The following is a 12,045-nucleotide window of genomic DNA, read 5'->3' as shown; positions in this document are numbered from 1 at the left end:
AAACAAACTGAAGTACAAAAAACGACATTAACTAATCATATTATATCTGCTGCTGTAACTCTATTAAAACACTTTCTATTAAGTTACAGTTTTAGCCATAAGATAGTACTGTATTATGATAAACAAATATTATTGAAGAATTTTTAGAGTTATAGATGACAAATAATATGGCAACCAATTTTAAGCGTATTGCCCAAAAAACTAAGCGGGTAAGCTTTCCCTGGCTTTAACTTGTCAATCGGTATATTTTAATCACATTTTAACACCTCTGAAAGGTCTCTTCCTCTGCCTATGCACTTTGAAAGAATCAATTTTCGTGGCTAATTTTCGGCAGTCACCCAGCAGGGTACCCAAGAAGAACCAACTACTACTTGGATTTTCTATTGAAATGCTCAACTGTGAAGAGTGGGCGGACTGGACAGATGCCCATTTCAGCTAACGATTATTTGGCAGAAAATTTGGCAATTCCGTTAAAAAGCAAACAGGATTCGGGCAAAAGGATTTGCTAGCCAAAGCGTAAAATGCCGTTTAAAACCTTTTTTCCCCGAGGACCTTAGGTATTCTTAGGTAAAGATGACGCGAAGCCCTGTTGACTTAAGATTACGAGGATGCAGCCAACCGGAGGATTGCAGTACAACAGGAGATCCTGTTCCTGTTCACTTGTCGCTACTTACTTTTTAATCCGGTTGAGCTGCATAATTTTCCGTAAAAAGCAAACAATAATCACAACGAGGCAGCCGTTTCTTGATTGTAGGGTTATGCATTTGGACAATGTGATATAGGAGATGTTTATATGTATGAACAACTATTGGCTCTTCTTAATGACGTGCGCCAAGTCGTAGACTCCGCGCACAGCCTTCAGCTTTACGCCGGGCACATCCTGCAGACGGCCTACGCGGCACAGGACGATGTTGTGCTCCTGAAGGTTGTGCCCGATGCCGGGGATATAGGCCACCATTTCCTTGCCGGTGGAGAGGCGCACCAGGACGCACTTGCGGTTGGCCGAGTTGGGCTTCTTGGGTTTCTTGATCAGCGTCTTCAGGACGACGCCCTTGGCGAAGGGCTTGCCGTCGAGTGGCTGGCGTGGCGGTCGCGTCTTTATGTGCGGCCCACTGCGGTGCATCTGCTGCAGCGAGGCCATTCCACGCATGGCGGTCTCAAAGCTGCTCTGGATGGCTGCAAAAGTCAGAGAAAGTTGCTCAAAACATAAAAAACCTATTCAAGGGTGTACCAGAAACCTTGACAAAATGCATATGGTTTTATATATTACATTTATAAGACATTTTTGGAAGATATACTAGCGAATTACATATAATTCATTACCCATTTCACTCTAAATCATGCATTGAACAGGCTTTCTGTTCCCAATCAATGGGGGATGGGCTAAGATCAGATCCTAAAAGTGTACATACTTCTCAGCTATCATAGAAAATTCCAGGATGGTAGGATATGATCATGAAAAGTGTGCTTCGGTATAGGCTGGGGTGCAAGTATGGACTCAATTGAATGCAGAAGTGATCATTTAAAATAACAAACCGATCTAAGGCACGACTGTACCCGATGCGATCCCAGAATGCGAACAAAAGGGTCATATTCATAGACAGTTGGTCAGTGATTGACAATGCCCGCTGGTTCTGGGCTATGGTTTCTTTGTCACACGGCTAATCGCTGTGAAAATCGAGAGTCGGCGACTGGCGACAATAATTGCAGCCAAATGACGCGCAAACCGGCGATTGCAAATCCTGTCAAGCCTTTTTGGCCCGAAACAAAGGGGCAGGATCCAACGTTTTCAATTATAAATATGCCAAATGCCACACACAAGCGGCAGGTAATAATTTCCATATGCAGGATTGCCGGACAAACAAATCCTGGAGACCTTTTGTCCTGCGACCTGTGACCTTTTTTTGCGGTCCAACATGTCCATTGTTCTTGCGCTTTTCGTTCTTATTGCCGGGGTGACAGGTTTTCAATTATTTTTGCAATTAAAAGCGGGGGAGTTGTGGAATTCGGAATGTGCATGTGAAACGGGCAGTGAAAACATTCGCAGGCGAAAAGTGAGGCCGCCACGCGCTCTGCATAAAGAGTTGCAGTTGGGATCTGTGAATATGTGTGAGAAGCGGGGAAAAACAAACACTTTTAGGCCCTCCCGGTTTGTTTGATTTTTCATATTACGAAGGGCAAGGGTTGCAAAAACCGCCCAGTCATGGATTCGGAAGGGCTGGACCCTCTAAGTCAGATCTTAACCTCACAAAAACCACTAAAACATAGCCATAGTTCAGCTTTTAAGTTGTTTAATTTCCACTTACCATTGGAAGTCAACTGTTTCGTAATGCCCAAAGTTTGCCGCAGGAAATTCATGTTTGAGGTGTTTGGTTCAGCTTGTACGTGTTTGCAGCCTTTCCTTGGAGCCGTGGAGCGTGTTTAGCAGCTGTGTAGTTGGTTATTTTAAACAATTTTACTCATTAATAGTTAAAAATAATAAATAATCCAATATCCAATTCACTTCTAATGTGACAGTCAGCTGTTTTTGTTATCGTTATCGATAAGTGCGGGAAATGCGGTGTGTGTACTCGCTAGCTGCGGTGGGCGTCTTCGCTACACTAGAGTTGCCAGATGTAGGCGGTATTTTCAAAATTAAATAAAACACCTTCACCATTCAAGTTCCAAAACTGAGTTACCATTATAAAAACAGATTTGTCAGGATTTACAATTTTTTAATTTTAAAATTCGCATATATACGTTTTAAACTCAGCTGTCTATGAACTTAAAAATAGTTTAGGATGCTTTTCTTTTCGGTTTTTGTGGGTGGTGTCCTCACGACACAATGTCGGGTGATTAGTCACATTTCGAAATGTATTACATTAACGCTAAATAGTTGGTTTGCCTTACAAGAGTGGTTTGCCTAGTTAGAGTGCTTAGCCTAATTGAACTAATCAATTCGAGTCGTTGACGCTTACACGGTAATAAATAAATAACACTATACTACAGGGCTTAGTCAATTTGTTATTTTGCTTCCTGGGGGGTGCGCAAATCTATATACTAAGTCAATCAGTAAAAAAAATAAAAATTAATAATTCTACTGACTATCTGGCCGGCAGTAACAAGTTTCAGCAACATTCGAATTAAATTAATTATGTTTTTGTATTGTTTGATTATTCAATATAATGAAACATATTTAGCTTTAGCGTTGAACGACTAAGCTTCAAATCGTTTTGTTTCAAAAAATTGGTCTTTCAATTTCAAAGTATTGAAATGTTCCTTTCAAGCGAAATTAAAATTTTTGGTTCTAGCTCAAAAACTACTTTTATGTATCAAAAATGATTTGGAAAACTTAACAACTATTATTCGAGTGTTTTTTGAATGCTCTGCCGGCCTGTTCTATGAATAAGCATAATAATACACTTCGAGTATGGGCTCCTTAAACCTAGTTGAAGCTGTCTGTAGTTTTTATGGGGGAACTGTGTTTTCGCTTGGTTCTAGAGCTCCTGCGGCTGCTCCTCCTCCTGGAAGCCACCTAACCATGCAGCCATCACACCTCAATACTGTTCAGACTGCCCGAGGAGATGTTGTCCGTGTGGCTGCCCAGTCGCGTCCTCTTGATCATCGCCCTGCTGGGCATCGGGGATCTCTGGACCCGGGGACTGCCTGGCACGATGGGTATGCCCACCAGGCCACCCGGATGACCGGGATGGTGGTGCAGGTGCTGGTGGTGTGGCGGCAGGTTGTTGTTGTTGTTGTTATGGTGGCTCAGATTCAGATTGAGATTGCTGTGGCTATTGTGCACCGGCTGCTGCTGCTGGCTGCCCGAGGTGCGTCGCTGTCGCCTCAAAGAGGGAATCCTCGTTGGCGTGGGAGTGCCCTCCTCGTGATGGTAACCTCCTCCTGGCTGCTGGTGACCCCTCACGCTGCGCTCCATCATCGGCGAGGGCTGATGGGTGGGTGCCTGCTGGTAATAGGCGGAGTGCGGCGGCACTGGCGGCGCCTGTTGGTGGTAATCCATCCGCTTGTGCAACAGAGTGGGAGTTCCGGGCGGATGATACGGCTGGGCATGATGCAGGCCATTCTGATGCAGGCCAGAGTTGGTCTGTGAAGCGTTCAAAGAGACAATTATCATTGTGATGCATAAGATGAGTGGGTCGCTGTTTCTTGAGTGAATGAGAATGACAATATGGGCAAAACAATCTCGGCTGGGGGTTGGCTTTTCCTGGTTCACGGAAGAGGCGAAATAATAGCATACGGCACTTGAACTAAAATCACCATATTAAGTTTAATTATGGGTCAAATAGTATTTTTGATAATCTCCGTGTGCTATTATTTTCGACCTCGACGACAGGCTTACTTGGCCAGCATGGTTGGTGGGTTTCTTGGGCAGCGGGGGCAGCGGCTTGCTGGGCGCCTCCAGATTCTGCGGATCCTGCGGCTCCTTGTCGAGTTTCTGGTGGAGATTCAGCTTGACTGCCTCGTCGCAAGCCTCCAAAGTTTCGCAGGAGGAGGAGGCAACCGCCGGCAATCCCGTGTCCTCCTCGCCGTCCTCATCGAGCTGCTCCTCCGCATTCGGCTGCTCCAGGGCCAGATCCCTGGCAATGCAGTTGCCATTACCATTTCCGTTTCCGGGTCCATTTCCATTTCCGTTCGCCAGCGGCGGCAGGAAACGCAGCTCCATCACGTTGCGGTTCTGGAACATTGGACGCGAGCATTGGCGGGCGGATCGGAACGGATCGAATTGAATCTCTACCAGAGATTTCAGATTTGGCAGAATAACCAAGCGAAAGAGACAGAGACAGCAAGAGAGAGGGCAAGCGAGACAGAGATACCACATTCGGAGGGGTGATAATAATTTCAGTTTGAAATTTGAATTTGATTTTGAATTTTGACCAACCAACCAGCGAAAAGTTTTGGATGAAGCTGTGTGAAAAGAGGGCTCGGTTTAGGTCCCGGAAGTGCATGGCTTACCTTATCGGAGCCCGTTTCCTGGGCCAGCGGATTGGGCGTGATGTTCATCCGGGGAATCACCCCGTTGAGGCGCCTCACATCGCCACTCTTGTGGTGTCCGCCCACTCCTAGAACGGCGGAGGTCACAAAGTCCGCTTGGATGTGCTCCAATTGCGGTTTGTTCTCATCTGTGGAGGGGGTATAACATTAATATAATGATTACCATCCGGTACTATGTATAACTTACCCTCGGGTTGGCTGTTCTCCCGCCTCTTCAGACACATGCAGGCCACCAAGGAAGCGATAAGGAGCAAAAGTCCTCCGCCGGCAGCTCCTGCAATCACAGGATACATGGAGTTCTGCTGCTGATCCGCAGTCTTATTTCCAGTCACTGGGGTGGATGAAGTGGATGCAGTATGATCATGGGGATCTAAAAAAAAAAGGAAAGTGTAAATTAAATTTAGTAAAACAGGAGTAATATTTTAATTACTCACTTTTGGTCCTGGCTTGTTTTATAGCACTGAATTCAGAGGCTGCATCGGAGTTGAATGACTGCAATTTGAACTCATAGGCTGTGCCGGGACGAAGGAGATCTATTTTGAAGCTCCTGCTCCTTCCACCATCCACCGTGGCCTTCAGATATTCCCCAGCCGAATCCGCTGGTCTATAGTAGGCATAATAACCATCGATGTCCTCACTTTGGCTCAAGGAAACCAGCGACCAATGGAGCACTACGGTGGATTCGCTAAGGGTCTCCACCTCGCGAAGTTCGGGTACTGGTAGATTCGACTTGGCCGTTCCGTTTTGCAGGAAGAACTTGAGGGAAGTGTTCCCCTCCTTGTTGTCATTGTTCGAATAAACCGCCACGATCCGAAAGCGATAGTACTTCCCCGCGGTCAGTCCCGTCACTGAAGATGTGAAGTTCTTGGGCGGATTGCCCATCTCGTACTCCCGGTCCCTGTTCCGCTGTCGCCAGTGGTTATTTCCCGATCCCGATCCGGATCCGTAGTTGTTTCCGTACGGTATATTGTCGCTGGTCGTCTGCCAGTTCTCCCGCCGATTCTTCCCGTCACCTAAGCGGCGATATTGCACCTTGAAGAAGGTAATCTGCAGTCCCGAGTTTTGAGGCACACTCCAGCGCAACATTACGGACTCGTCCGACAAGCGAGTGACATTGGGTCGCGATGGGGGAACCATGCTGGCTGTAATTTAAGAAAGTATATACATTTTGAAGTTCTTATTATTTTAGGCAAACATTTGGCGAATATTTATTTTTTATAATAATAATATTACTATTTTGTAGCATTCGGTTTGCAGTTTTAAAATAAATGTTATGTTGCTACTCTTTTCTATTTTTTGTATGCTCCTTTTTCATAAAAGATTTACTAAAAATACACCATATTTTTAGGGGCATCGCGACAAAATGTGCTACATTTAAATAAAATGAAAATGGTATTAATAAAATAAACCACTTGTGTCTCCGCTATATCAGGAGGATGTCTGTGCTGTATCCGGAGGGTGCATCCGCTGTGGTCAGCAAAGACATACTCCTGTCATTTCAGTATGACCGTTTATGAGATACTGGTATTAAAAGTATATTGCTTAGAGCAGCACGGTATACTTGCTCGATGGCTCCGCGGTCACACTGATTTCGAGTGAAAATGTGTGCGTGTTGATTTATTTATTGAGCGGCGCTTTGCGTTTATTTATTAATATTTATTAAGTGCAAATATTTTACCACCATCTTAGCGAATAAAGTGCAATATAGAATTGGGGGCCGTATGTCGAGTGCGGGGGAAAGCAAAACGGCGACTAAGAAAAGAGACTCGACTCACACTGACGCACACTAACGCACGGGCGCGCGCTTTGGTGCGTCTGTGTGTGTGCGTGTGCTAGTGGCTGTGTGTGTATAAGTGTATAGCGTGAAGAGGGAGGGGAAGAAGAAGCAGGGACTCAAGTGAAAAACTCAAAACAAACTCAAATGTCGGCGCAGGGCGAAGGGGGCGGTGCAGGCGGAGGGGGCGGGGCTGGTTCCGATGGCGGTGGCGGCGGCGGAAATGCAGGCCAGAGCTCCACCGGAAGTGGGACCGTGGTGGTCACCAACGGAGGCAGTGCGTCCGCCAAGAACCAGCTGCCACTCACCCCGCGCTTCACCGCCGAGGAGAAGGAGGTGCTGTACACCCTGTTCCACCTGCACGAGGAGGTCATCGACATTAAGCACCGAAAGAAGCAGCGGAACAAGTACTCCGTCCGGGAAACGTGGGACAAAATCGTCAAGGACTTCAACTCGCATCCGCACGTGAGCGCCATGCGGAACATCAAGCAAATCCAGAAGTTCTGGCTCAACTCCAGGTGCGACATGGTGTAGATGAGGCACTCGGATTTTGCCCAAAACATTTCCATCACTCCACACCCAATCCCCCATCCAATCCAAATCAAAAACACCTGACTAATGATCTCCCCTCTCCCTTCCCAGACTTCGCAAACAGTATCCGTACAGGGACGGCAGCTCCTCCAATCTAAACTCTGGCAGCGCCAAGATTAGCTCTGTATCCGTGTCCGTCGCATCGGCGGTGCCGCAACAGCAGCAGCAGCAACAACAGCAGCAGCTGCACCAGCAGCACGAAGGCGTGAAGGTGGAGCCGGAGTACCAGATCAGTCCCGATGCCTCCGAGCACAATCCCCAGGCGGACACCTTCGACGAGATCGAGATGGATGCCAACGATGTAAGCGAGATCGACGAGGATCCCATGGAGCAGCAGCAACAGCAGCAGGAGGCCCAAGCCCAAGCCCAGGCTCAGGCGCAGGCTCAAGTGCAATCAGCTGCCGCCGAGATGCAGAAAATGCAACAGGTGAACGCGGTGGCTGTGGCGGCGGCGGCAGCTGCCAATGCCACCATGATTAACACCCACCAGATCAACGTGGACCAGATCAGTGCTGAGAAACTCACCCTGAACGACCTGCTGCACTTTAAGACAACGCGGCCCCGCGAGGAGATCATACTGCAGATCAAGCATCCAGCAGAGGGTACTGGTGAGATAGGAAACCTACGTTTGATAGTTCTTCCAACTAAAACCTTCTTCTTGTCTAGCCACCCAGATCCACACCATACCCGCCGCGCCGCAGCAGCACCCGATGGCCACCATCACCGCCGGCGGCTACAACCAGCAGATCATTAGCGAGATCAAGCCGCAGCAGATCACTTTAGCCCAGTACCAGGCTCAGCAGCAACAGCAGGCTCAAGCGCAGGCCCAGGCACAAGCCCAAGCTCAGGCGCAGGCACAGGCTCAAGCCCAGGCGCAGGCTCAACAGCTCGCCCAGCAGCAGCTGGCGGCCGCTCAGCATCAGCAGCTGGCCGCCGCCGTCCAAGTTCACCAACAGCAGCAGCAACAGCAACAGGCGGCCGTTGCCGTCCAGCAGCAACAACAGGCAGCAGCGGCGGCGGCGGCAGTCAAGATGCAACTATCGGCTGCCACACCCACGTTCACCTTCAGCGCCCTGCCAACGGTGACGGCAGCGACGACGGTGCCCACGGCGGTTCCAGTGCCCGTGGCCACCGCATCATCGGCTTCTGGGAACTCGGCGGCAGTGAATACATCAACAGCCACCTCCGTGAGTATCAACAATACGAGCCTGGGAGGAGGAGTAGGCAGCGGAGTCAACAGTTCGCCCACTGCCGCAGCGGACAGCTTCGAGGAGCGGATGAACTACTTCAAGATCCGCGAGGCGGAGCTGCGCTGCAAGGAGCAGCAGCTATCCACGGAGGCCAAGCGCATTGAGCTCAACAAGGCGCAGGATGAACTCAAGTACATGAGGGAGGTGCATCGACTGCGAGTCGAAGAGCTCAAGATGAAGATACGAATCCTGCAGAAGGAGGAGGAACAGCTGCGCAAGAGCTCCAACTCATGAGATCTGGAGGACATCAGCGATGCCGATGAGGATGACGAGGACACGGATACCTTCTTGGATCGCTTCACCCCTGGGGGCTTTTAGTTTCTTAGTTTTAAGCGTAAAACTACCATCTACACCTTTCCTGAATCACGAATCCCCAATCCCGAATTCCACTTCCCAACTTCCACTCTCTCACTTTCCACACATACAATTTTTTTTGTTTAGGTTTTTTTTATAGTTGTCGCGGGGCGGGGGACACTGGTGCGACTTTAGTCCACCGCTGGCCAGAATTACCGACTAAGCCATCACTAATTGTAAATCGCAATCAATCAATTATACATACACACAAAACACACAGCAAAATATAGTGGGCGTGGCCAGTTTATCCACGATGAAAACATAGAAAAGTTAATTTTTTTATGAGGGATCTTAATGTTAAGAGACTAGAAAACGTATTGATTTGAAAGTATGAATAAATTGTATAAAAAAAGTTACTAAAATGTGAAAAATAGTTTGTATAACTGATCCGCAAACATGAAATTCTAATTGTACCAATATTTTAAACAAATTTTCGAATTAATTTTTTTTTTGTTAAATAGCCATGTTTTTCACTCACCTTTGTACTTCCGTCTGCCGCTTTTGTTTTTGGAACCACCGGATGGTGTCGACGAGGATCCCATGCCACCGATCGATTCGTGAAGTGGCCACATTGGAACTCCGCCTAGTGGTTCTTCATCCTCGCCAGTGATTTCCAGGGGATTCACGCGCAGGATGTTGCCCTTGCTGGTCTGTAAGGGATTGCGATAGCTTGGTCAGACCTGACAGCTCTGTAAACCCTCCACTCCAAAACTTACCTCTCCCAAAATGTTCTTTGCGAAGCACTGAACCACGCCGGCGTGGCGTTTTTGAACGTGCAGAAGCTGTAGACTTCGGTTATCCACCATGGCCTCTGGATCTTTGGTGGCATCTTCCCCGTTTATGAGCCAATAAATATCCGGCTGGGGATTCCCCGCGGCGGAGCAAACCAAAATCAGCGGACTACTCTCGTTCGTCAGAGTGGCAGCAGGACCACTCAAAATCGTGGGACGTTGCAGGACACTCAATTTGATGGTGTGATCGATGGGTGGTGCAATTCCATTGTCCAGCATGCAGATGTAGGATCCCTGATCCTCGGGCTTTAGATCGGTGATCTGCAGACCGTAGGGCAGGATTTTGCTCCTATTATTGTAGATCCCCACCACATTGGGACTACTCCAGATGACTCTGGGCCTGGGTGACCCAACGCCGGGACACTCCAGCACCACTGTTTCCCCGGGACGAGCTGAGTACTCGGTGGGTGGGCGTTGCAGAAAGTACGGTGGGGTTCTATCCGTGTAGTCTACCCTTAGCTCAATTGTTTGCGGGAGTCTCAGCTCATCACCTGTTATGGAGTTTGTGGCAACGCACGAGTAGTTACCCGCATCCTTGGCGGTGACCGTGTCCAAGACCAATGCCCCCGCGGCTCCAGGAAGCAACTCCGACTGGGGAAGCTTTTTGCCATTCCTGTAGAAGCTCCAGATGGCCGGGGGATTGGATATAACGCTGCCACAACGAATGAGCAGGCAGTTCTTGGGCGCCACACTCCAGCGGATGGAGCCCCTGGAGCCCACGGGGGCCTGACCTCCATCCAGAGCAATCGAGACCAGGGCCAGGCGGGCGGGCGTGGAGGCTAGGGCGCCGGGACCATACCAAGCCACGCACTGGTAGTCGCCCGCCGTTTGGGCACTCACATAGATTCGGAGTCTCCAGGCCAGACCCTCATTGCCGCTGGTCACATTGTATCCGGCCGAGGGGCTGAGATACCGATAGGGTTCGGGATCGGGGAACCCACTGCGTCTAAACCGCCACTCCAGGCGATCCGGTTTCAGATTCAGTTCGCACTCGAAGACCACCTCGTCACCCTTGGGAGCCACCGCCGATTCGGGAGCTCGCTCGAACAGAACGCCCAAGTTGGCTCCTGAAGAGGAACCACTGTCGTTGGCGAGGATGGTGTGTATACTGATGGTCAGTAGGAGGACCACAACTAGCCTGATTCCAGCCATCTATGAAGTAGGTCTGTGAAGGGAAAAGAACCGATGTGGGAAAGTTAGGATTGTTATCTTGGTGTTTATAATATCAAACAAAAACACTTCTTAACGAAGTAAAAAACAAGTGACGAACGCACCACCTTCAACACACACAGGTTCTGATATGAACTTCTGTGACGAAAATTTATTATTCTATCTACTTAATAAAACTGCTTTCTAAATTTTTCTCATTCGGCACACTTCTAAAAGTGTTTAAACCAAAATTTTTTATACCGAGCTGTTTAAAACCATTTAAATGTTCCCAGGACCTTAAAATAGAGTTAGGAAACGCTGCTCAGGCATCGTTAGTTGAACTGGGCTTTGTCACTACGTTGACTGCCGTCCATAGTGACATATATGCTTCAATATGGTATTGTGGTCCCCAAGTTATTTCCGGTACATCGTAACTCAGATGACTCTATTACCCCATCCCCAGCTCAGTTCTTGAGAGATCTCTGACCATTTGACATGCGAGGAATGCGACAGTGTCTTGGGCCCTACTGTACCATTCAACCTGCTCCTTCTGATGGGGCAGCTACCTCGCCAACTGCCACAAAAAGGGGGCGTGGCAACGGAAGCAGTCGGGCCAGGCAATGTGCCATTTAAACTGGAGCTCCAGCTCCATCTCCATCTCCGCGGACCCAAGGACTCGTCGTCCCGATCCCAGATTGTTAATGGCGTGTCATTATTATGAGCTGCCCTGCCCTGTTTTTAAGAGGGGGTAGGGCTGGCAGGGTAGCGCAGGGTAGGATGGGGATCCAGAACGGGTTGGACGAACGTCTGGCCTGCGACAGTTTGGGGGCTCTCGATTTGAAATTTAAACGATGCCACAACACAAAAGCGCGCGCGGAATTCCAGGAAAACGGCCGCCCAGTCGTTAGGGATCCACCTCGGTCCTGCCCCGCGGTTACTCCTCCTCCTCCTCCTTTTCCTGCACCTCGAATCCTCGATCTCATACAGATAAAAAAATAACATCTCAGTTATTGAGTATATGAGCGTAAAATTAGGTTGCCCAAATCATAATATCCATATGTAGAGCTACGCACAGCGAAATCCACTTAAATAAGACTAATTTAAAAACATGAAATAATTATTTATAAAATGTGGAAAATCATAT

General features: G+C 48.5%; 3 protein-coding genes across 6 annotated transcripts in view; 1 reads left to right on the top strand and 2 right to left on the bottom strand.

The window, feature by feature from the left end:
- Positions 1–740: 740 nt before the first annotated feature.
- tko (technical knockout) lies at positions 741–2,539 on the bottom strand. Its single transcript, XM_017083856.4, has 2 exons — positions 2,307–2,539; positions 741–1,176 (listed from the first exon to the last, which is right to left on the bottom strand). The coding sequence occupies exons 1-2, from the start codon at positions 2,356–2,358 to the stop codon at positions 806–808; spliced, it is 423 nt and encodes a 140-aa protein (XP_016939345.1). The 5' UTR covers positions 2,359–2,539; the 3' UTR covers positions 741–805.
- Positions 2,540–2,693: 154 nt separating this feature from the next.
- boi (brother of ihog) overlaps positions 2,694–12,045 on the bottom strand; it is a 28,805-nt gene continuing 19,453 nt past the window's right edge. For 3 of the 4 annotated variants that reach the window (XM_017083806.4, XM_017083807.4, XM_017083805.4), the window contains exons 4-10: positions 9,678–10,917; positions 9,440–9,611; positions 5,427–6,134; positions 5,180–5,362; positions 4,954–5,120; positions 4,340–4,675; positions 2,694–4,084 (exon numbers count right to left, since the gene is read on the bottom strand). In XM_017083806.4, the coding sequence (XP_016939295.2) occupies positions 3,530–4,084; positions 4,340–4,675; positions 4,954–5,120; positions 5,180–5,362; positions 5,427–6,134; positions 9,440–9,611; positions 9,678–10,904 (3,348 nt within the window). In that variant the 5' untranslated portion in view covers positions 10,905–10,917 and the 3' untranslated portion in view covers positions 2,694–3,529. The remainder of the gene's footprint in view (positions 4,085–4,339; positions 4,676–4,953; positions 5,121–5,179; positions 5,363–5,426; positions 6,135–9,439; positions 9,612–9,677; positions 10,918–12,045) is intronic. The other variant, XM_065868252.2, reaches the window with a different exon arrangement.
- On the top strand, positions 6,562–9,230 carry z (zeste). The gene is made up of 3 exons (XM_017083809.4): positions 6,562–7,284; positions 7,409–7,965; positions 8,024–9,230. Exons 1-3 carry the CDS (start codon positions 6,914–6,916, stop codon positions 8,839–8,841), a joined length of 1,746 nt encoding a protein of 581 aa, XP_016939298.2. The 5' UTR covers positions 6,562–6,913; the 3' UTR covers positions 8,842–9,230.

Source organism: Drosophila suzukii, chromosome X, assembly GCF_043229965.1.
Source record: "Drosophila suzukii chromosome X, CBGP_Dsuzu_IsoJpt1.0, whole genome shotgun sequence".
Taxonomy (NCBI): domain Eukaryota; kingdom Metazoa; phylum Arthropoda; class Insecta; order Diptera; family Drosophilidae; genus Drosophila; species Drosophila suzukii.
Note: the sequence above shows the minus strand (reverse complement) of the source record. Positions and strands in the feature narration are given on the sequence as shown.

Excerpts from the sequence above, each read along its gene's own strand:
- tko (XM_017083856.4), bottom strand. The coding sequence starts at position 2,358 with ATGAATTTCCTGCGGCAAACTTTGGGCATTACGAAACAGTTGACTTCC. Across the intron at positions 1,177-2,306 it reads GAAACAGTTGACTTCCAATG|CCATCCAGAGCAGCTTTGAG; the intron begins GTAAGTGGAAAT and ends TGACTTTTGCAG.
- z (XM_017083809.4), top strand. The coding sequence starts at position 6,914 with ATGTCGGCGCAGGGCGAAGGGGGCGGTGCAGGCGGAGGGGGCGGGGCT. Across the intron at positions 7,285-7,408 it reads AAGTTCTGGCTCAACTCCAG|ACTTCGCAAACAGTATCCGT; the intron begins GTGCGACATGGT and ends CTCCCTTCCCAG. Across the intron at positions 7,966-8,023 it reads GCATCCAGCAGAGGGTACTG|CCACCCAGATCCACACCATA; the intron begins GTGAGATAGGAA and ends CTTCTTGTCTAG.